Below are 22483 nucleotides of genomic sequence, written 5' to 3'. Positions count from 1 at the left end.
GAAGGTATAAGACTACCTTCCTTTCTAAGGAAATAACTGAATTTTTGAGGTCTTATATATGCTGTTCTGTGACATACCTTGTGAGAGAGGGGAAGACATGTATGTTTGTGTGTGCGTGTGTATTTGAAAAACATTATATACTAATTTAATGCTCTCACCCCAACCCACCCCAATTTTGATAGCATAGTCTCCTAGAAAGCTCCAGAAATATGGACTTGGACCTGGATTCAAGTCCCAGCCTCAACACATCACATGAAAGTTCACACACTCAACTATGTGACCTGGAATACATTATCTCACTTTTCAGAGCCTCAAATTCATGACCTTAAAAAGTAAGAATTGTGATACCTGCTATGTGGGGCTATGTTGAAGACTGAAAGAATTCTCCAAGGGGTACTGTGTTGTACCTAAGGTGAGGAACTGCCCCCGCCCCAAATACTTGGAAGTCAAATTAGAGAGGAAACCTGAACAAAAGTTCTATTATCTTTATGGAATTATGTATCCAGTGCTCTTGCTATAGAATGTCACTAGCCATCCTGAGAAGGCAAAAATGGGTACTCAACCCACTGAGTGGAATAGGATGAACTATTTCTTCTCTGGGTCTTTTATGATCACAGATGCAAAGAAGATAAATGCAGGATCTAGGGGAATTAGCCTAGCCTATGAAATGTAGGGAAAAACCCTTTCTGGCCCGCAAAAGGAAATTAATCCCCACCTTTGTCTTCCTCTGTAGCATTTTCAAGCTAAAGTGTTAGGGGTGGTGGAGGGGAGGGGACAGCCACCCAGAGTGGAAAACCCCAGTTCCTGCCCTTGGAATCTTACTGCCTGGTGGAAGGTCACATAAATGTCAAGTGTCTGAGGGACTATCAAGAAAGGCCCATGGGTCTAATATCATCTTTCTCTGAAGTAATTTAAATGTATTTCCTGTTTTGTTCCTTTACGAAATATAAAGAAATGACTATTTCCTCATGCCCACTAGCACTGACAGACCCTTCCTCAACTGTAGGTTTTTCAGTATGCACTCAGTAAATTCCAATTCACTCTTCCCACCTTCTCAACTCCCTGCCTCCTCTCTTCAAAGCCTCTGAGACTTGCTCCCTTTCAGACACTTACACACTCCCACTTAGATACCCATCTACATGCTTGCATATTCACACTCTCACATATGTATGTAAATACACACACACACACACACACACATACACACACACACTCCCTCCCCTCCCTCTCTTAATGTATTCACAAAAGAGAGGGGAAAGGGGGAAAGGAGACTGAATTAAAGGGTAGGTCATCAACCATTTGCCACTCCAGATCCCAACTGTGACTTCCTACAGAGTGGGCTTGAGAAAGAACAGTCCAATGGGGTCACTCCCCCAAACCATCTAGACAGAGCCATGTCAAAGAAAACTTCAGAGTAAAGAAGATCCCAAAACCTGTGCCTGGAAACTTTCCCTCCATCTTTTTCTGCACCCCCCACCCTACTCACTTCTCTTTGCCTTTATATCTTTACCAATGAGCATCCAAATTTCTGCCAGTTTTCTTTTTCAAAATCCTGAGTGTCTATCATAGGGAATTGGAACTGTGGGAGATGTTTATCACTGCAGTTTTCATGATAGGAATAATTTTTAAAACTACACTCAAGTAACCATGTTTTAAAATAACAATATCTACCCATCTACCCATCCTCCTTCAAAATTAGACCAATGTCTTGACTATGGTGGAGTGAAAAAAGCCCAGGAGTTAGGAAGCCTGCTCAGTTATTAAGCAGCTGGGTGGCCTTGGGCAAGTCAGTGAGCATCTTCAAGTCAGAAACACAATTTATTATTATCCTGTTTATCTAACAGCACTATAAAGACGCAGCCTTCACGTCTGCAGAGTCCTTGATTATTCTAAGAGACTTAGCAAACTCCAGGACACAGGGCCATGCCACTGCTATCTGAAGTTCAAAAGAGCACCCCACCACCACACACACTCTTCCAAACCTAGAGGGCCAGAGGGGGATGGAATCTGAGCCCTTAGCCCCTTCTTCTGCCTTAAAGACAGACAGTCCAACTCAGGCCCTTGACCTAGAGCTAGAGATTAGGGGAGGGGGATGCTCCAGACGCTTCACCCTCAGCCAGTGTGTGTGTGTGTGTGGGGGGGGTTGTCCTGGGCCTCTGGTTGCCACTACACAAGAGCACGGCCTTCAGAATGGGTTGGGTTGCTCTGCACGTGTCGCGCCCCAATGTAGCTGGAAGGAGCAGCGCAGAATTTGCAAAGTTAAACAAAACCCCCGCGGCGCGCAAAATCTACTCTCAAGGCTTGCCCTGAGAATACCAGCGATTAAATCCTTCTGGCAAACTCTAAGTTTGAACCCTTGACGCGAAAGCCTGGGGGCAAGATGTTCCGCACTCAGGCCACCTCTCCCTCCCTCGCCTCGGACCCTTGCCGCCCCCCTCACTCGTCCCACGGTGGGCGGCACTCAGTCTCCTGGTGCCCGGCCCCTGCTCTACCTCTTGACGACTGTCCTGGTCCGGCCAGGGAATGAGTCTGGGTGACCTGCTAGTCGGTCCAGCGACGCGGCCGCCGCAGCTAGTCCTGAGACGAGCTGCAGGCGCTGTGAGCGTTTGGCTCTGCCGCGCGCAGATTCCCCCACTCCCGGTAAAGCTTTCCGCCGTGGGGTAGGGGCTGATTCATAGCAATTTTCTCCGCAGCAGCCAGCTCAGTGCCTCACGCATACCTGTTTGCTGAATTCCCAGGGCTACTCTCACTACTTCTCCCCTTATTTAAAAACAATCACTGCTTCAAGATTCAGCCTGAGGGTCCCTTCAGCGTGCTCCTCTGAATTACCCCTCCCCTACTCATGCACAAGATCTCAAGTTACAGGTGAAGGAAAGACAGAGGTGGAGGTTCTGATGGATAAGAAATTTACCACCAAGCAAGAGCTAGTTAGGCCCAGATCTCCTGGACCCCACCTCAGCACACGTTTTGTTATACCACATTGCTTCCTTTCCTTCCTGAGTCCTGTCATTCGAGGGCAAGGAGCATCTTTTGTTGACCCTTTGTACACAACCACTGGACTTGCCTCTCTTTCCCTGCCCCTTGTCTCCCATTCTTGACCAGGACTTATGCTCTTACAAATTCAGACAAAAAGGTCATTTTGTTCAAAGTTCAATGAGCAGCAAGAGCAAACAGTAGCTGACTTCAGAGTCCTCCATCCACCTGGATGGCAAGAATCTCAGTAACTTCCTCCAACTTCCACTCCCCCACACTAGCATCTTCCTTTTTCATTTTCTGTGTTCTGCGCCTATCTAGACACCCAGGGAAGTCAGAAAACCATCCTTTAAAAACCTCTTCCAAAAATCTTTCTTCTAACCTGCAGCCCACCTATCATATGTACAAATCACCAACTGAGCAAAAGCACATTATTTGCAAGAGATAAATATTCTCATCTGATGTAACAAGGGCAATACAGGGTTAAAAACTCAAGGGAAAGTTTGCACACACAGCTACTCCCCCTTCCAATTGACTTTCCGCATCTCTTAAACCAAGTAAAGGGAGCAAAGGTGCCATGCGTTGTCAAAGGGGTAAGTATAGAGAAGAGAGGCAAGTAGAGAGTGTCAGACTATACACGTGACCCCAGCCAAAAGGGAAGAAGGAAGAAAAGGGAGAGGACGGAGGGCAGCCTCTGGTGGGAGGCATACATGGCTCCTGTGGAGGCCCAGGAAAACATGAACTTCCCCAAAGACTCAGAGATGTGGCTCAGAAGGGCTTAGCTTGGAAATGAGATCCAGAAGCCCAGTGGCAAGTTTCTCTTCTTTTTTAAATAAATATTTATTTTTTAGTTATAGGTGGACTCAATATCTATTTTATTTTTATGTGGTGCTGAGGATCAAACCCAGTGCCTCATCACACATGCTAGGTGAGTGCTATCTCTGAGAGACAACCCCAGATCCTTCTTATCTTCTTTAGAGAGAGCTTCCAGCTCTGGTAGTAGCCTTGGTGTCGCTGTTTGGGATTTAAGTACCACTCACTCACCACCATCACTACTACCAGGATGCCTTTACCCACCCCCACCCCCAATGAAATCAGTCTTACCCCACACAGGAGTGTAATTTGAATCAGGATGGTTTCTCCTTCAGTTGAAGGAGAGGATCTCTCCTTCTCCTCCTGTTGGAAATGGGCTGGATGCTGCCCCTTTATACATTTTAGAGTACCAGATCAGGAGAGGGGGAGAAAGGGAGGGAGCAGCAGTTTGAGGCTGATCCAATTTTTGTCTCTGGCATCTTCCCTTTCTCTCTTCTTCTCATTGGATTTTTCTGCACCCTTCCTTCTGGCCCTGGCAGCTCTACTCCCCTTCCTCACTGCAGCATTCTGCAGCCAGTTCTTCCCAAGTTGGGTAAGAGGCTGCTATTGGGATGCACGTTTCTGGTGATGCTTCATATTTAAGGTGGATTTTTAGACTGATATGCCAGGGAAAGATTGAGTTCCAGAGGTGGGTATATCACAGGAGATGATAGAAAAATTCAGGGCTGGGGCTGTAGCTCAGTGGCAAAGTGCTTGCCTAGCATGTGTGAGGTATTGGTTTCAATCCTTAGCACCACATAAAAATAAATAAAGGCATTCTGTCCATCTACAATTACAAAAATAAAAAATAAAGAAATTCACCCAGGTAGCCAGCAACATATTGGTGTTGGGAGCAGCTGGGAGGTATGATTTGAACCTGAGTGTCCAGGGAGTTCATTTAGGAAGAGGACTGACAGGTGTTCACTTGGATTACAGGGATTGCCTTGGTGACATAGACAAAGACAGCATGATACATTACAGTGGTAGAACACAGAATAATGTCACGCATCAGTTCAGTTTTCTCATCTGTAAAATAGGGGAATAAATGCTCTCTCCCATAGTGCTGTGGAGAAGAGTGTGTCAAATAACATAGAAGTACTGAGCACTTGCCACTGAACCCAAGAAAGGAGGAGTTTGCCCAGGGTCACAAAGTAGTAGAGTCAGGATTGGAACTCTTCTCCCAAACACCCTCCACTACTGGAGTGGTGTCTTCAGCTCTACTTTATCCTCTCAGAGGGCCACCAGTGCTATCCTTAGGGACTTGGTGGAGGTGGAAGTAGGGAGGTAGATTAGGTATGGACTCCATGCATACCACTTGGTCTCAGTCTCAAGGGACTAAGGCTCAGGCTTCTGCCTCCTTCCCCTTATCATCACTCAGGTAATCTCTCCATGTCATCTTGGACTGATTCATTGCCACTTTAGCGCCATCTCTGCTGCCCAACTCTGAGGTGGTGACTCACCCTCTAGCTGGCCAGGGCCCTTGCCCTCCAGGAAAGAAGCTTTCTTCTTAATTGACTGCAGAAGCCTCTGCCACAGTGAAAATAAATGCCCTTCCAGGCAGGCTTAGAGATGGAGGGCTTTGAGGAGGAATGGAATGGTCTCAGGTCCAAAGCCATTGCCTTTCATCCTCCTAGTGCCCAGGGTGCCACTACTGGAGTTCCCCCTCCAGGTTTCTTATAATTTTATACATAACCCTTAAGTTTCAGTATTTACAAGGGATTTCACTCAGGCCATCCCTGTGGTGCATTAGAGAGTGGTGTGTCTGGCACTGTGCTGGGTATTGGCAGGACGTAAAGTAACATGAGAGATCCCTGGCACCCAATGAGTGTTCATTGCAAGTTTACAAATATTAACAGCACCTTGGTAAAGGACGAAAGTATGCACAGGAAGGGGGTTGTGATTGGCAGCCAAATCACTCCACCAGCCTCTAATCTCCTTCCCCACCCCAACTCTTACATCTTTGTCTTTTTGATGAGGATTTCGGAGAGGGGGAAGGATTGGCCATTTGTGTGTGTTAATTGGGATAAGTACTTCTAACATGTCACCTCTACAAACCTCAAAAATACCCCGTGCCCTAAGCCAGCTACAAAATGGCAGAGTAGGATTCGAACCTCTAACTCCCAAGCCTGTGCACTCTGCGCAGCACTTTATACAACGCGTCTCCAAGCAATGGGAGGGGAAGCGCTCCTCTTCCCTCATATCCCTTCCTCTGCTGTCCATTCATCTACACAGAAAGGACAAATTCTGGAGTGACCCCTTGTAGCCCGTTTACGGTGGGAGGGACCCTCAGTTCTGCCGCCAGAGGTGCAAAGACCACTCTGCCGCTCCCTGCCGCGGATGGCTCCTGATCAGAGGCTTCAGCTCCGCGCAGGTCTAGGGGGCTAAGAAAAAAGCTCACCAACTGCCTTAGAGCCATCAGATAGCCTTGCCAGATTTGGTGACGTAAGAGGGAGGGAGGAGCATTTACAGAGCCCTACTATGTGTCCAAAGCAGGAGTCCTTGATTTCTAATAGCTATTGCCTTTTACACGGAAAACGTGTTGTTATGCAATATAGTGAGCTCTCCATTAAGGGAAGTCTTCAAGCTAGAACAGGTTTCGCAAAGCGCTTGTGTGCAGAACTCCTTACTTCTTGAAACAAATAAACACCTACACCCCTTAATAATCTCCCGATCTCTGGAGTGGGGGGGGGGGGGATGAAGAAGCACATCCCCTGGGGAGCGGGCAAAGGTCAAGGCAGTGATGGGGTGGGGGGGGCAGAAGGGAGGGTGCAGGGAGGAGGAGCCTCCGGCAGGGTCGACTGTAATCTGAGTCAGGGTCCCTGCAGCGCCTGCCGGCAGATTCCCCGGACCTTCCCTTTCCGGTTTTCCTGGGCTCCTACAGGACCCCACCTGGACCCAACTTACTCCCTTTGCATGGGAATGGGGAACAAAGGGCCAACAACCCAGGTCAAAGGGAAAAGAGCATCTGTGCCCGCTCCGCCTTGCCCGCCCATCCTCCCTCCTTTCTTCCCCGCCTCCACTCCTCGCCCCCTTCTCTTCCGCCCAGAGAGAAGGCGGGGGCGGGCTGTGTGTGTATGTATGTATGCATGTACGCGTGTGTGCGCGCTCGGGTGCGGTACGTCTGTGTGTTCAGTGTGTGGACGGGTGTATATGGGGTGTGTATGCGGTGCATGTTTTAGCCCAAGTGTTTGTGGTATGCATTTGGTTCGAGCTCTGGCATGAAGCATGTGCTTGTGCATGCACGCTTGTAGGTTGTATGTTTCTGCCTGATTATAATCAGTGTGACTGAGGGTGCGGTCTGGGTGTGGGTGTGTTCAATGTGTGTTTCAGGGTTTGTGATCATGCTGTGGTGAGTGTGTACTAGCTTAAGCTTGTGTGCATATGTATATTGGGTGTGTACTTAGCCTTAAATGCTGTGTGTCAAGGTGGATTTACAGGTGGGTGTTTTTTTGTGCAGTGTGTACATCCGTGAGCAAGGTATCTCTTTACGTCTATTTAAGGTGTGTATGTGTTCAAAGGTTTGTGTATGTGAGGATTCTGTGTGCCTTTTAATTGATAGGTTCAGGTGTGTGGTGCGGATGCATGTGGCCAGCATATGTGCTTGCATGGAGGGCTGAAGATGTGTGCCTTGGAGGGGGTCACACGAATGTATGGGTGCAGCGTCTGAAAGCATGGAGTTGTCCAAAAGAACCCAAGTGATCCTGCATGTGGTTGGGGGGGCTGGGTGTGGGGGACATTGCACCTGACTGGGACCAAGAAGGAGGTAGGGGCCGCGACCCCAGCAGGGGTGACAGCTGGCTTGATCTCATCAATGGAAGTCTGCCTGCCCTTACCTTCGCTGTGCCCCGCAAGTTGCAAGTTCGGATAGGGCGGGGTGTGAACTTACCTGGCTGCTTAAAGAAAAGAAGAGGAGTGCTCCGCAGGAGATTTGGCCAGGTAGGGTGCCTAGCGTGCGCGTGGTGCAGGGGCTGGTGGGTGTAAGCTGGAAATATTGTTGGTCACTGACCCCCATCTCACTACCACCCCACCAGGAAATCCCAGTTTTTGCCAAGCTGAACACAACTATTTGTTCAAGGCCTGGATGTTTCACACCTCCTTGACCTTGTGTGGGGCAGATCCAGTTGTCTGGAAGCCCTTTCCCTCATGACAAATTCTCATTTTTTTTAAAGACCTAACTCAAAAGTCACAAAACTTTGTTTCTCTGTACCCTCTCCCTCCCCAGTTGAGGGCTCCCTCTTTGGGCCAGCACAATTACAGGTTTCATGCTTCTTATGACATGATCATACATAACTGCAATTATTTGACCCTCCACTTATTTCTGAGCTGCCATGGAGAATGCCTGGTATATATTAATAGTAATTATTATGTTTCCATTTACTAAGCACTTACTGTGTACCAGGCATTATCCCCTTGAATTCTCACAATGAGGCTGTGAGGTAAATGGAGATATAATTATCAATGTTTTACACTTCACACATCAGACTCAGAGTAGTTGAGTAACTTCTCCAAGGTCACACAGATCATAGGAGGTAAAACTGGTATTTGAACTCCAGTCTGCCATGATCCCTACACCTTTCTTCTGTACCAGGCAGCCTCACTAAGAGTCCTCTGATCCTTGCTAGACATTGAAGTCTCTATCAAATAGTGTGATTTCCCAGTGTCTTTCTTTTGAGTTTTCTGACAGTACCAGGAGTACTCAGCATAATTACTTTCTCTATCTCCCAGACAGCTGATACCTTCACCATCTAATTACCTGCTTTGTGGCACCTCAAAATCTTTAGTTACTCTAGGCACTGAAGCACCTTCCTCATCTCCAGTTCTGGGAGCTCTCCTTAGGCTGGTGCTGAAAGAAAGAGCCGAGAATGGCCATTTTCTAACCACAGGATGGTAGAATGGGATATGGGGGAGAATGGAGGTGAGGGCTCCGGATGAAGGGAGGAAAGGATTTTATAGCTCCCCCAGACCCATTGTTATAACTTCCTCATCAGAAGTTGGTATGCTGTGAATTTCAAACAGACCAGTCCTCTCTATATCAGACTGCACATCGAAAAACAAGCAACGTCCCCCTCAGAAAAGATGACTGAATGGGCCCCATTTTGTATTATTCATCACTGGGGGGGGGGCACTGTGCTTGCCTAATGAGACTCATGGGGCTCCAGCGCCTTCTAAGCAGCCTCATCTGAGAAATTCAAATTAAAACAGATTACATTTGGGGGAACACATTTATGGGGGCCATGGTATCAGCCCAGTCACAGCTGAAGGATTTCTGGAATGCCTGGCTCCCCATTCAGCTCCCAGGGAACCAGCCTAGGCTGCTGCAAACAAGTCAGGGGGTGGGGAGAGGGACAGACAGTTCAATGATGGTGAGTCACTTTGCCACTTTTCAGGGGGGAAAGTGAGAAGCACGGTTTAAATTGCCACTGTTATTATTGTGCCCTTTCAACTGGCACAAATGAGCCTAGCGTGGAGACGAAAAGCAGTTGGAAAATCCATAAATCTCTCCCTGCAGCTGGGCTTGGGTCAGCACCTCATCCTGGGTGGGCAGGAAAAGCATTACCTACCATATTATGTAGCCAAAAAGTCGTCTTTGGGGGACACAAAAGGGGTAGAGAAGCCAGTCTAAAATGTGCAGGGCACAGACTACCTGAAATCTTTGCTTTCATCACACTTACCTCTCCACAAGGAGTTCATGAAAACTTTGGTATCACCCAGAATCTGGTGTCAGGCTAGTCTGACACCACCTTACTCTCCTCTGAATACACTAGCTTCACTTCCACCTCTTCATGGCACTCAGGTGAGGCCTCTCCTCTCATTCCCAACACACACACACACACACACACACACACACACACACACTCATTCCTTGAAACTTAATATTGCCACAAGTCTCTCCCTCTTTGGGGTTTAGAAATGTCCCTGTAACACAAGGATTATATGGAGAATTGTAAAGGTGTAATATGCTTTAATAACTCCCAATTACTCAAATAGAGATTTGCTTGCTTGCATCCTGAAAAAACAAGAATCTATGGGGCAGAACACCAAAATGTGAATTTCTGGAGACAGATCTTGCTTTCCCCATGAGAATAAAGCCCTGGAAAATCAGCTTCTACCTTTTTTCATGTGGGCTGAGAAAGACCATATGCTTTGGAATGAGACAGCTTTGAGTTGGCATCCCAGCTCAATCACTTGCTGGGTGATCTTGAGAAGGTTCTTTGCCTCTCTGAGCCAGTTTTCAAATGTAAAATGGAGATATTTAATGCCTACCTTAGAATTTCCCAGATGACTGAAGTAGGAAAACCATGGAAAGTGCCAGATGAATACCTAACATGCATTAGTAAATATGAAAGAAAAGGTTAGTTTTTTTTTCTTCTCATGTAGTCCAGCGTGTCTTAACCAGGATTATCAAGGAGTGGAGGTGACTGACTAAGCTGGTAATTTTCCTCATTACTGGTTTGTCTAACACTCTTGAAATAGTCCTTTTAGGATGATGTTTTGATCAACCTAATGCAGCCCTGGAAGAATTGAATCTTAAGTCCAATTCTCACTCTGCAGTTTCTCCTGGCAGCATTAATGAGAACAAGGTTTCCAATGTAATATTCTATACGGAAAAGTCTGAAACTTTTTGCTCAGTGTCCACTCTTCTACCTATCCAACTGCAGATACAGCCTCAATCCTGCCTCCTAGATATGTGCCATTATGCCCAAGAAAAGAGGGTGACTATTTCTTTTCTCTATGACCTGTTTCCCCCCCCCCCCCCTCTCCTCTACCCTAGAAATTAAGGGCTCCTAAAGCCAATTTCTAGTAGCCACCAAGGTTGGGAGGTAAAGAGAATGCTGCAGTTCTGAGCAATGCTATACAGCACCTAAAATACATCTGCTAAGTTCTTATTTCTTTCCACCTAAAGAGAAAAAAAAAATCTACCCTTTGTCAAAACCAGTGAAGTGTGAGAAGACCCCGACTCATGTCCCTTCCTCCCTGATGCTTTTGCTTCCCTCTACAGACAAAAGCAAGTCATTACAAGCTAAAACTGCATTTGAGCCAGGAGTGGCGGGGAGGGTGGGGGAGGTTAAGTAGCCATAGGGGGAGTGAGTATAATCCCGGGTTTGGGGGGAGAGACTCAGAATAGAAGAGTAAGGAAATTTCTGGAAGCAAAAGCTCTGAAAGGCCATTCTTTGATGTTCCCAGTTTCTGGAGGATGACTTCAACTCCCTCTCCTTCACCCCTCTTATTTATCCTGCATGCTAACCTCCCTCATTGACCCTAGACTCCTCTCTTCCAAATAATCTATTAGTCTTTAGGATTTAGGAATCTAAAAAAAAAATTCTCCAGCTCTTACCCTGTCGGCTGCAAAGAATGTCCTGCAGCCTCCACTTAGAGAGGGCAAATGACGGGGTAACAATGAAGGGTCAGCCACATCATCCAGGGAATATTTGGAACAGGGCTTTAGGATATGCCCATGCCACTTAATAGGTTTACTTCATAAGCAGGGACCTACTGGCTACCAAATATTGGGTGCCAACCCCAAGGACACCTCATGGTTTCTTAAGAGGTGTATCTGAGACGTGACAGTAGCTGCCAAGACTCAAACATTCTATCTACCTACTTCTGCTGATACATGTGAGAATAGATGATACTGCCAGAAGGCAACAGAAATCATTTCCTAGTGACTCAGCCCCAGCTATGAGAACACAGTTAGGATTGCATCTCCCAGTTGAAATGTGCACTTTTTCACAGAAAGTAATCTACAGATAATCAAACAGATCAAAGAGCGGAACTTAGACCCTGGGCAAGGTATCACCAATGGCATATTAACCTCCTAGTAAATGTATCTGCCATAGGTTGGCATAGTGCTAGGAGCTTTGTAAACGTTATCTGTTATCTTTTAATCTCAAATTTTGAAGTCAGACAAAAAGGGATTACATTGGTTGCTCAGCCACTGTGTGACAGGGAACAAGTTACTGAACTTCTGAGTTTGTGTCTTTAAAACAGATAACACCTCAGAGTTGTTATGAAAATAAAATTAGGTGGTTTATATAAAGTGACTGGTATTCAGAAATAGTAAATATGTGAAGAAATGGCTTTTGATAACTGTCACAGAAGGCATTTAATATAATGGCATCTATAACAACAACAACAACTATTATTTATAAACCAGCAATGTAAACATTATTATATCACTTTAAAAGAGGTCAAGTAATTGCTCAAAGCAATAGTACAAGAACAGGACTGGGATTGAAACCAGCTGTCCCTCTTTCTACTCAGCATTAGGGAATACCTCATGATCATGTTTGGCTAGCCTGATGTAGTCATTGTATTTAAACTAAAACATGAAGAAAAAAAATCCTTAAACTATGTATAGTGGGATTCTAGATCCATGTATAGATTAACTGCATATCATAGGTGATAAAATTTTAAAAGATTTTAAGAAAACTTAATAGTTTAAGAACAAACTTCATACAGATTTGAGAAAACAGAAAAAACAATTACTATGTCACCACTTTAATAAAAGATCTAATTTTACCTCCTTGCTGAATTTTCTTCCAGTTTTTCAAAAGTCCAAGTTTGACAGTTACACTCATACCATTTTTTCCATGTCGTGTTCTTCACAGATGGTATGCAACCGTAAAAATGGCATATAACAAGTGAATATGTCATAGAGTTCATTTAACCATTCCACTATTGTTGGACATTTAGGTTGTCTTAGTAGGTAAGTGGGAAAACAAAGGAATGATGTTGCTTTCACCATTGCCATAATCACCCTCGGGGACCTAGTGTCCTGCTCTATCAAAGCTCAATGTGCTTTCCGTCATTTGATATTTAAGCTTGATGAATGTCAGCTCCACTGCTGGAGCCTGAGGTACATTTGCAAAAGGATTATTTTCTGCCAGTTTTCATCACTCAGATTCCAGATTTTATCCTCTTGGTGGGAAAGTGTGGCCTAACCTGGCAGTCTAAGCACTGGAGCATAATGTTTTCTTATGGAGAAATGTCTTGAGGTGCAAACCACTAATTCACAAAGGAACTTTGAGAGGTCCTGCCATTGGTGAATGGAGGTCCCTCTCCGATCCCCCGACCAGGGGAGTGGTGTGTCTCATTGGCAATCTTGTTCTAGCTCTGGAAAATGACCCCACAGCAGCTCAACCAGGCCTGGCCTCAGCAAATCGATTGGGTCTCATCTCCAAGAAAAGATCAAATTTGTATGTAAAGTGGGCCCAAGGGTCCCTTCAGCTTTAGAGTTTTGGCCGCTTTACAGAAGTCCAATTGTTTGAGGCCAAATGCAATGCCAAGAATAAACTAGGGAGAGAATTTCAAGTGGGTCAATCATGCTATCCCTTTCCCTGGGAAAGAAGGCCTTTCTGGGCCCCTATTCCTCTGAGACTTTGGTGTCTCTCCCAAATGCCTTCATATGGTTGCCCATTGCCATCATAGAGCTCCTGGGCAAGGGGAATGGGGATGAAAGAACATTTAGAATGCCTTCACCATTCTGTGCAATCGATGACCAGCTACTCCCCCCCCCCCCATCTCTGACTCCTGAGGATTTCTGAAAGGCATTTTAAGAGAAGCACCAAGGGCAAAGATAGCTCCACAGAATATCAATAGTTACTAACAAAGTTATCTTTAGCATTGCATAGCGTCTTTCCGGAGAAGTACACAATTGAAGTGGGCTATTACCTGGTCAAAATTTGTGCTCAAAGATTAAGGACTTATTTCAAAGTGATGTTATGTAACTTAAGTGAGATTATACATGTAAAGGACTGAACCTAAGGGCCCAGCATTCAGGCAGTACTTTTACATATATTAGCTGCTACTGATAAGAGTAATAAAGTTGGCATAGGCAGTGGTGTGCTGCAGGAGTATGAGGTGGGGGGCAGTGGGGGAGCAGATCTCACTAGACTGCAAATGCAGCAACAAATATAAGATCTTGCACTTGGGTTCAAACACTAAATACAGAATGGAGACTGAAAAGAACTTGGGTTTACTTTATTTTTAAAAAGTAGCTTTAGCTGAAAAGTAATTCCAACATCAAGTCTTTGGGAAACTGTGGGGCATGTATGTGGCTTTTGCAAGTGGTTCATGCATGTGAGATATGTGTTGTGTTATACATGGAAAGTATGTGATGAATGTGAAGTAGATGCATGTTTGTTTATGGCTTTGTGTGTGGGCACACATGGGTGTGGGATGTGTATGTATGGATGTATTTATGGCTATGTATGGTAAATACCTTGGGTGTGGCATGAGTTTCCAAAAGAGGGAAAGTCAGTCGTCCAGGACTATATTTATAGGGGCACAGCTGGAAATCTTCTTTTGGCCAGGTCATTGGGCATTTATAACTTGGAGCATGTTCAAAGAAAAACAGCTAGATGTGGGTAGGGGCCTTGTAGTCTTGTCACATGTTAAACAGATGAAGGAACTAGGGAGAGTTGGACTGGATAAGACTGGGTGAGGAGAGGGTGGGGGAATAGAGAGGGCTGGTAACCTTCCCTAGGAAGGAGAATCTTGAAGGTCAGTGCTAGGGCCAGAAGGTGGAAGCTCCCCAGATAGATCTGGGTTCAGTTTAATAGACATTTTGATTTTAGATGGGACTAGGCTTCCTTATGAGTTACTGACTCCCTGCCATGGGGTTTTTCATAAAGCAGCCTTCATGCCCTTGATCTCATTGCAGTTACAACCTTGTAAGCCACACAGTGTTGGAACGGTTCCCTTACCTCCTTTCCAAGGGTAAGGTGTTTGAACCCTAAGGCCCTAAAAGGCATTTCATCCCCCCATTCCCCCCACCCCTTAACTCACCAGGATCACTAATTTAAGAAAAATACAAAAGAAAAAATTAAATCATGTATACAGATCTCTTTCCTTTTCAGAGAACTTGTGGTCTGCCAGAGACTGTACTCGAACTAAGCATGCTGCAGTCTCTTAGCAGGTCCGACGTCATGGGTTGGTTCTCAGCGGGGTAGTAGGGCTGGCAAGAAGGAAAATTTGGTCTCTACCGAATTAAGTTGCTGAGGTCCCTCTGTCCGCCTCCCCTCCCCTGCCTGTGAGGGGGCAGAGGAAAGAGGAGACAACCTCAGGTTTGGTCTACGGCCGGTGACCAATGACGCACTCTCACCAATATAGATTTTGGAGGTGGAGACTACGGAAAAACAGGTGGCTGTAAGGGCAGGTGGTGAAGTGGAGGGGCTGGGGCCTATCAAGGAGGAGAGAAGGACAATGTGGGTGGGGGTCCTAGGGAATCTCCTAAAGAAAACATCAGTTTCCTGACATTTGAGGGGGGAAAAAAGAATGTTTCAAAGATCTGCTTTATACAAGCAGTTTCAGGAGAAAAGTGAAATGGGACCCGTATACTTACACTTCTGCTGTGATCTTTGCACACTATGTCCTCAATTGCACGGGATAGGAGAACAAAGTACTGATCTCAAGGACCCAAGGAAAGACCCAGACTAAAGACCCCCAAAGCCTCTGCCATTGGGCAGTTTGGGGTTGTGAGCAGAACCTAAGCCGTCCCAGATTTGCTGCCAAATCCTTGGGTGACCTTGGATAGGACTTTCCCATCTCTGGGCTTCAATGTCATCACCTCTTAAATGGAGGAGTTGCATTCGACGACTCTATGGGGCCCAGGCCGATATTCTGTGGTGGAGATTAGAACAAGGGAATAAACTTCGAGGCAAAGGGAACCTCAGCCTGCTTATTCAGGGGTCCTTTCAGGGACACTCATCCTTGGGCCCTTAGAGCCCTTGAGTTGCCAGACCTCGCTCCTGCGATTCTGGCCCCAAGGATCTGGCTGTCCCCACAGATGGCTGAGCCAGAGACTCCGTCCCCGCACTCGCCCCTCATCCCTCGGAGCCATTAGCACGATTGCTCTTGGTTCCCGGCAAAGCTGGTGATTTATGCGGGTCCTCGACGGGGCAGTCCCTCCGGCCAGGAACAATTAGCTAAAAGCCAGCGGGAAGAGAGGCAAAGGGGCAGGGAGCCAAGCCCCAGGGCGCCCAGCCGGGGCTGCAGCCGCCGGCCGCCCCCAGCCGAGCACCCCAGCCCCCCGACTCGGTGGGCCCCACTCACCACGGCGGGGGCGGGGCTCAAAGGCCGATGCGAACAGGCAGTCCAGTATCCACGCCATGACCCGCTCTCAGTGCCCGGCAGCCTCGCAGCTAACCTCCGCTGCCCCGCACAGGCTCTAAGTAGCCCCCGGTGACCACGCCCTGGGCCGCACCCTGCACCCAGCTCTGAGTGTCTTGGTCACCGGACACCTCGAGCATGTCACCAAGGGGGCAGGGCCTCAGGGGAGCCCCCCCTTCCGCCGGAGGGGAGGGCCGCTGGTCCCTCAGCCCCTTCCCCCACGCGCAGGGAGGCCAAGATACAGCTCCTGTCCCGAGAAGCTCTGACTCTGAGGGCGGGACCCTGCCCGTACCCCAGGGAGCCCAGAGTCTGAGGGGAAACGCCATCTCAGCCCTGGTGAGCCCCAAATCTGAGAGGGAGGGAAGGTTCCTGCCCCGCCAGGCACCCTCAATCGAACGCATATAAGCAGGCCTGTCCGCACAAGATACAATTTGAGGGCAAGGTGGTGCCCCTGTCCCAGGGAATCCCCACGTTTCACGGAACATGTCATCTCCGCCCTCAGGAGGCCTAATCTAAGCAGAATTAGTGCCTTTCCCAGGAACCTCTATCTGAAAGGGAGGCACTGCTTCTGTCCTTGGGAACATTCACATCCCACCCCCAACCCCACCTTAGAAGAGGCATCACCTCAGATCTGAGTAGCACTAAGTCTGATTTTAAGGCACTGCTCCGTTCTAGAAGACCAAGGATGTCAGTAGAAGAAAATGATTTTTTTGGGGGGGGCAGGCAATGAGCCCCAATTTTGAGAGTAATTTACTGCCCCTGCCCAAGGACTACCTTGGGCAAGAGGGAGATGCTCTCCTTCCTGAAAACTTTTAGTTTTGAGGAGATTGATCCCCAGCTGAGATAGAAGAACACAGTATTAAGCATGTATTAATGTGGGGTTCCCCCACTTGCGGGTAACTTGCAGATTCTATGGCCTATGCTCTTGCTCCAAACACTAGAATAGGAGGGGCACCAACATTTATTTTTAGAAAGAATTTGATATTTGATATTTCAGTGGGGGGGTGCTACCGTGTTGGATTTCCTTATAATTCTTTTATGGTATCATATTTTTAAATTTTAAATTCATATGGGGTGTACATGCTGCAACAGGTTCAGAGTCTGGGTCTCTGGTGATGGTAAACTGGCCCTGTTCCCCATATTGTGGGGTAGAAAGTATCCACCAGAGATGGACCATATTGGATAGGAAGGGCTTCTAAAGGAAATTTCCTTTTTCTCTTCAAGCCCAGGGATCCAAATTAATTTCTCCCCCAATTCTCTAGTTGGCAGCTGTTTAGTCATGACTGTGTCTTGTTTTTCTCTACTGGGAAAATGGGGCTCTGTCGATCAAAATGATAGTGAGGAGGTAGAAAGAAATATATAAAATCTTCTCCCAACAGCTAGATTGCTGGCCTGAGGAGTGGAAACTGCAATCACTGGTCCTTTGGGGAGAACAGTTATTACATTTGCTTTGCTAACCACTGATATTAGCATTAACATGGCAAAAGGGGTGCATAAAATGGAAAAGAATCATCTGTACTTTGCCATGTAATTCTTAGCAAAGTAGAGCTATAGTCAGAGCTTAAAGGGCTTCCACTCATTTTTCTCCCTTTCTGGGAAACATGGTACCCCTCTGCCTTAGTACCAATTTCTAAATCATTTCAAATTTCCCCTGTTTTCTAAAAGCAATCAAAGACAACAAACATTCACCAGACCTGCTTTTACCAATTTCTGCTGTACAAATACCCAGTCATCCAAGCCAAACAAGTCTGACATCTAGAAATGTCCAGCTTCAGGCTCTGGATATTGAAAGCTCATCCTTACCTCGTCCTCTGAGTTTATCTAGCCCCGGCTTTTGTAATGGCCTTAATGGGTTCCTTTTTTTCTCCCCAAGTACATGAGCTTGTTTTTTACTCCCTTGTGGCACAATGGGTACCTGTTTGCCAAGTCCAAGCCCAGGGTCCTTGGTAACTGAAGTTTCTCTGGCTCCAAAATAACTCTACCTGCTACCTATCCTTTGTTGCCTTTTCCTCAAGAGATGTGATATGAGTAAAGGAACAAAATTGAGGATGCTTACAAGTCATGATTGGGTGCCCAATTTTGTGTGATGAACTAGCTAGGTAATCCTGGGAGAGTGCTGTAACCTTTCTAAGGCTCGATTTCCTCATCTGTAAAATGGAGATATTAATAGTTATGAACATGCTTCAGTAAACCAAAGCATCTACTATTCTGGGGGAAAAAAGGGAAATACAGTGATCAGAATTCTAAAAAGAAGCCAGGCTAGTGGCACACACCTATAATCCCAGCTACTCAGGAGGCTGAGTCAGGAGGACAGCAAGTTTGGGATCAGCCTGGGCAAGTCAGTGAGACCCTGTCTCAAAATAAAAAGGGTTGGGGATATAGCTTATTGATAGAGCACCCTGGGTTCAATCCCTAGTACTGAAATAATAACAACATTTCAAAATAGAGTAACCAAGTTATCAGTTCTCCCTTCTCCCTTTTCTTTGACCTGACTACTCTGCCACTAAATTACTTAGTATTAAGTTCCCTTTGAAAACCTTTAAATGTCACCCAATAGGGGAATGCATTCATCCATCAATTCATTAATTTCTTCAACAAATATTTATCAAATGTCCTCTAGGTACCAGATATTGAGCTATGCAAATAATGTTGACTCACAGAATGAATTATTATGCAATTATTTTTAAATATATAATTTGGAAGTTTATATGATAATCTGAAAACACACTTATGCTACTTTTAAATGAAAAAAGTCAGGATGCAAAATGTATGCACACTGTAATACAGACAGTTGAAATAAATAATACGCCTATACGTAGGGAAAAAAAGGCTAAAAAGGAAGCACACCAGAATCTTAATCATGATTGTATTTAGGCAATGCAATTATGAGCAATTTTAACTGTTTCATTATTTTCATATTTTAGTATTTTTCAATTTTTCTTTAATAAACATTTTCTAGAGTTAGAAAATACTACTTATAGAAAACAATCTATAACTTTGTCTCTTTGAACAAAGGAGTAGGTTATATAGGGAAATGACTGCAGCCTGTAGGTTGGGGTTTTAGTGGCACAGAGCACTTGGTCTAGATTTGATGACTCAAAAAAGTTAAGGAAATCTGTAATTGAAATGAAGAACGCATTTCCTGTGCAGGGGTACATAACTGGTTACACTTCCTTTTCAAGGATACAGGGGTCCTTTGCAGCCAGAAGCCCACTAGCCTAGACCTGCAACCTCTCATCCCAACGCATGTGCTGACAAGGGGCACATTAGGCATTTTTGTCCTCTTCCTCACAGTCCAAAGCCAAAAGCTTAACATCTGGCTGCCTCTTAAATAGAACTACAATAGGAGACCCTTAAGAGCCAAGCACCCTGCTCATAGTTTGTCTGTTGTGAGGTCTTTAGCCACAATGATGAAGTCAACTGGGGACTTGTTATCTTTAAAGGAAAGCCATCAAACTTTCCTTTGCTTTTCTTGAAGCCAACAGTGCTTGGCACCAAGGCCAACTATTACTAATTAAATGGAACTCTAAGACTCAAAGGCCTTTAAACCTTGCCATCCATCAGTTTCCGGAGGCATGGTTCACTAGATCAGATGCATCATAATCCCTTGGGGTGTGCCATAACAATGCACATTCCCTGCTCCCATTTCAACCCTACTGAATAATAATTTGAGCATGAGGACCAGAAAACAGCACTTTTACAAGCTCCTCGTGGAGGCTCTTAATAAAAAGTTAGAGAAACTAATATAAAGGAAAGAAGTACCATTCTGCAATCCCTCCACCACCATCTCTTCTCATTGCACTTTAGCTACAAGAAACACTGGGGCAACCATCTGGGGAACTGATCACTTTAGGTCCACTGTACTTTCTTTAGAGAAGCAGGTAAATGTGTGGTATAGAAAATAGGACCAAACCTTGAAACCTAACTCCTGATAGAGTCTAGGTATATTCAAAATGAGTGTACTCTATAAACATCATCCACCTGGATTTTCTAAGAATCCTTGCCTATATATCTATAGGGCACTTGTCAGGTGATTTCCTTTGAACATCCTATTTGTGCTCCTTGAATCAGGCAAGAGACAGTTGAAGCACAGTAGAAACAGCAGAATATTTCAAGTTGGAATAGCAAGAGTAAGGCTGGACATGCTGGCTGACAGGCTGAGTGAATGTGAGCATATCTGCTTCCCAGCCCGATCCTCTGTGAAATGGAGATCTCAGTCTCCCAACCACCTCCCTTTACAGGTTGTCATGAAGGTCTATTTTCAGGAAGGACATAACAAAGTCCCTACCACTGCACCCACAGAGGGAACTGGCAGATTAGCAACTCTGCCTCCCAACACCTCCTTTTGCGAAGTCCTATCGAAAGGTCCACGTGGCGTGCACAGGGACCACAGGTACTCACTAAAGGGTACTCTCAGCTCCAGGATCTTCCAACTCTGCTTCCTTGTCTTTGGGAAGAATTTACCTGGGCTATGGTGAGCCCATTAGTAACATCATGGGGGACCTTTGTGGCCCCTCTTTGAACATCAGAAGGGCCTCAGTTTCCACCCTTCTTGAGTGGAATTCTACAAAACAAAGCTCCTTTCCAGCTATTTAGCAGCACTCCCAGCATATACCACTTCCATAGCTCTATTACTTCCAATCATTTCCTTATCAAAGCTGACAAAGTCCTCACACACTCTTTGTGAGTTATATACATGGTGGGAATTATTCCCATTTTTTAAGTTAAAAAAGTGAGGCAAAGAAAGTGACTAGTCCAAAAATCACTCAGGGGAGGAGAGATGAGCTGAGACCAGTCTCCAGATCTCTCCCCCACCCACTGCCCGTTTTTTTCCAGTACTCTTCACTAGATCCCATGAGCTGTCTGTCAGTGTGCTGACACCACTCAGGAAAATGCAAGTTTCATCCTGACATCAGAAAGACAGAGCTACGATTACGCTTCAGTCCCCAAGGAGGCAGAGAAATTGCTTTTAGTTGACAAGTGCATCTCCCACACACATACCCCTCTGGTTGAATGAAAAGATAAAATCAAGTTAAAAATCCCAAATGCTCACTTAATTTTGTAAAGCATTTTGTTCTTTGAGCTAGGGGGGAGGCAGGATGAGAGAATTTTCCAACTCTACAAGTCTCAACAGGCAGGGTGGGGAGAATAGTAGGAACTAAGGGGGCACAGAAAAAATGTCAGAAAGAAAAGGTGGGGAGGTGATCTTTTGTGCTATAATCAATAAGATAAAAAGGTGTTATTTGAGAAAAGAGCTACAAAGAATTCAGTGTGTGTTTATACCTTTGGAAATCTGTGAGAGATACATGGTCTGATACTTCCATTCTAGATGAAAATTCTGTGGCTTCCAGTAACAGGTGTTTGGGGGGAGAAATAGGAGGACCATCCACTTCTACATGTTACCAGAGATCTCCAGGCGTGGGGCCAGAGAAGCATTTCTCCTGAACTTTTGCTGGCTCTGAAGGTCATCTCTGCAATCAGTTGTCCTTATACGTTTAAGTGTGGCAGCTCCCAAAGTGCTCTCATATCTATTTTCACATCTGAACCTCAGGCAGCTTTGGGAAGTTGGCACAACAGATTAACTTGACTCTTCTTTTATAGAAGAAGAAACTGAAGTCCAAGCAAGGGAAGTGACTTGCCCAAGTCACCAATTTTTTTTTTTTTAAACCCTGTACTTGATCCACTGTGCCTCCTTCTCTTGTGCTCATTTCCCTCTCCTACTCTACCTGTCCAGGATGAAATCTGGTTTTTAGACTTATATTCTTCCTGACTCTTTAGATCTTATATACCTCCAGTCCCAGAGACTGAAGACTTTTCCCTTGAGAATTCCAAAGACCTTAGAAAGCCTGAGGATCTTCCCAGCTAATATTTTTTACTTAGGAGATGCATTCTGAAGCGTTTAGGAGTAAAGAATCATATCTGCATATGCTTCCAAGTTGGGAGGTGGGGAGAAAAAAAGGACAAAGAACATAAATGCAGCAAATTGTTAATGAGGGTATGCACAAGTATTTTAAACTTACTTGTAACTGATACATAAGAAGTGTATATTTTCGTGGGTACCATGTGATGTTTTGGTACATGTATATATATTGTGTAATGTTTAAATCACCTTAGATATATTTCCTTGAACATTTATGATTTCCTTACAGCAAAGACATTAAAAATCATCTTGTCCACCTTTTTCAAACAGTACCTTATTATCTATAATCATCATTTTGCAATAGTACACCAGAACTTCTTGCTCCACTTTTAAAAAAGAATTTTTAGTTGTAGTTGGACACAATACCTTTATTTTATTTATTTTTATGTGGTTCTGAGGATCAAACTCAGCACCTCGCACATGCTAGGTGTGTGCTCTACTGCTGAGCCCCAGCCCCAGCCCCTCTTGCTCCATTTAAACTAACATTACTCATGGATCAACCACCCCCATTTCTTTCTTCCCCCCATGCTACCCAGTCTAGTAACCACAGATCTATTCTCAATTTCTATGAGATCAACTTTCATTGTATATTCTATACAATGATTTATTGTATCATTCTTTCAACTT

At 45.4% G+C, this 22483-nt stretch overlaps 1 protein-coding gene across 2 annotated transcripts in view; it reads right to left on the bottom strand.

Annotated features, from left to right (window-relative positions):
- ARHGAP36 (Rho GTPase activating protein 36) overlaps positions 1-22483 on the bottom strand; it is a gene marked incomplete at its 5' end in the record, with an annotated part of 123918 nt that overhangs the window by 13572 nt on the left and 87863 nt on the right. The window contains one exon of one of the 2 annotated variants that reach the window (XM_081278336.1): positions 15880-16005. The exons of the other annotated variant lie outside the window; for it this stretch is intronic. Coding sequence (XP_081134462.1) covers positions 15880-15937 — 58 coding nt within the window. Of the gene's footprint in view, positions 1-15879; positions 16006-22483 lie in introns of those variants that run through there. 2 annotated transcript variants of the gene reach the window in all.

The sequence above is a fragment of the Spermophilus citellus genome, assembly GCF_964194105.1.
Source record: "Spermophilus citellus genome assembly, chromosome: X".
NCBI lineage: Eukaryota > Metazoa > Chordata > Mammalia > Rodentia > Sciuridae > Spermophilus > Spermophilus citellus.
This window is presented reverse-complemented; position numbering and strand designations above follow the sequence as displayed.